Consider the following 1647-nt stretch of genomic DNA (forward strand, 5'->3'; position numbering starts at 1 on the left):
AGGCCTCGGAATATATATACCGTTTATACTGTATATTCAACTGTAACTGTATAGTATACACGCGGGGGCGTATACATATACATTACGGTTGGACCCTTAAGTGGACCATCACAATCGATTCAACTGAACTTGGACACCTGTGAAGCGATGCAAAATGAGATCATATTCATTCCAACCGAGTACACACCCAGCTCTAAACGACCACAACCCTCGTTCAGCCCCGTCGCTTACACAACCGCCTATTAAAATCAATAACCTCCCAAAGCTCCGTTACAGGCGTCGTCCTCGCATAGAGCACCCCTAGCGGATCCCACTCCTCCTTCAACGCATTCAGCCTTGGATAATTACTCCCCCAATACGCCTCCTGCCAATTCGGCTCCTCCAAATTCCCCTCATTCACATACGCAGCACCGTACGGACTAGCAGCTCGAATTGGTCCATCGATCTCGTTCGTAAGACGTTGCTGAGCAGCGGGGATCTGCGAGAGCGAGCCAGCGGTGTTGGGGAGCATGACGTTGGTGATACTGAAGGAGGAACCGTTACGCCAGGCAGGGTGGACGGCGTTGTCGACCCGAAGCCTGGTCCAACGATGTGCCCGATGATACCTCCACCTGCGCGTCGAATGGCGTCGACGATCTGGTTCCCGTGCTGGGCGATATCCTGCTTGGTGAATAGGCAACCTCCGACGAGCGAGTGTCACCGGCGGTTTCATCTTGGAACATGTCAATGTAAAGGTCGTAGAACGTGCGATACTCCCTCACCGTCGTGCTATACTGAACTCCAAGAGTTCGAAGTTGGTCGTAGAAAGGTTGGTGAACTTGGTTGATTCCCGCAGTGTTCATGTTCGGCCCGACGAACGGTCAAATGTCAAGACTGGCGCCGAAGAGCTCGTACGAGACGAACTGCCGTTGTTGACGAAGTGGTTGGCGAGGTTGTGGAAGGCAGCGAAGCCCTTCCAGAACGTGTCCTGGTTAAAGGTGTTGAGCTGCATGATAACGCCTGCCATGGGGATTTCGGCGAAGGTGTTGACAGTGGCGGAAACGATGGCGGCGAAGGTGGATGGTCCACCACCTCGTAGGGCCCAGAAGAGGTCGGGATTCTCGACGACGTTGGCGGTGCGATACTCGCCGTCCGCAGTGATGACCTCGAACGAGAAGGCTTGGTCAGCAGCTGAAGTCGTGGAATCAGCGATCGTGGTACACCAATCTTCAGGAACGCGAGCATACCCATTCCGTAGTACGAAGCCAGAGGGCCGTGTCCTCCACCTTGAATATAATCACCAGCGAAGCCGACGGTCTTCGAAGAAGTGTCAGGTACGTCGAGACCCGCGATAGAGAGAGGGACTGACCGGGCACTCTCCAGTCACGACGGCCACCGGGGGATTCTGCTGATTCCCCAGCCTCGACAGCTCACGACCCTGAATTCCAGCGCCAACGGTGACAGCAGGACCACTGTACCATCCAGGTCTCGTGTAATTAGCATGGAAGGTGACGTCTAGGAGAACGTTGAACGAGGGAGTAGCGGCGAGAAATCGTGCATACGAACCTTTGAACAAATGAGCGTTGATAGCGAGAGATCCGTAGCCCGTCGAACGGTCCATGAAGTCGTGACCAGTGTTGCGGATGATGAGACGAACGGGTTATCCTA

The 1647-nt window shown here is 54.3% G+C and overlaps 1 protein-coding gene across 1 annotated transcript; it reads right to left on the reverse strand.

The window, feature by feature from the left end:
• Positions 1–214: 214 nt before the first annotated feature.
• On the reverse strand, positions 215–1600 carry CC1G_15838 (FAD binding domain-containing protein; the record flags this gene model as incomplete). The annotated part of the gene is made up of 6 exons (XM_002909972.1): positions 215–712; positions 762–817; positions 895–1170; positions 1227–1296; positions 1349–1494; positions 1546–1600. The coding sequence occupies 6 exons, from the start codon at positions 1598–1600 to the stop codon at positions 215–217; spliced, it is 1101 nt and encodes a 366-aa protein (XP_002910018.1).
• Between the last annotated feature and the right edge of the window lie 47 nt (positions 1601–1647).

The sequence above is a fragment of the Coprinopsis cinerea genome (genome assembly GCF_000182895.1).
Source record: "Coprinopsis cinerea okayama7#130 chromosome Unknown cont3.66, whole genome shotgun sequence".
Classification (NCBI taxonomy): domain Eukaryota; kingdom Fungi; phylum Basidiomycota; class Agaricomycetes; order Agaricales; family Psathyrellaceae; genus Coprinopsis; species Coprinopsis cinerea.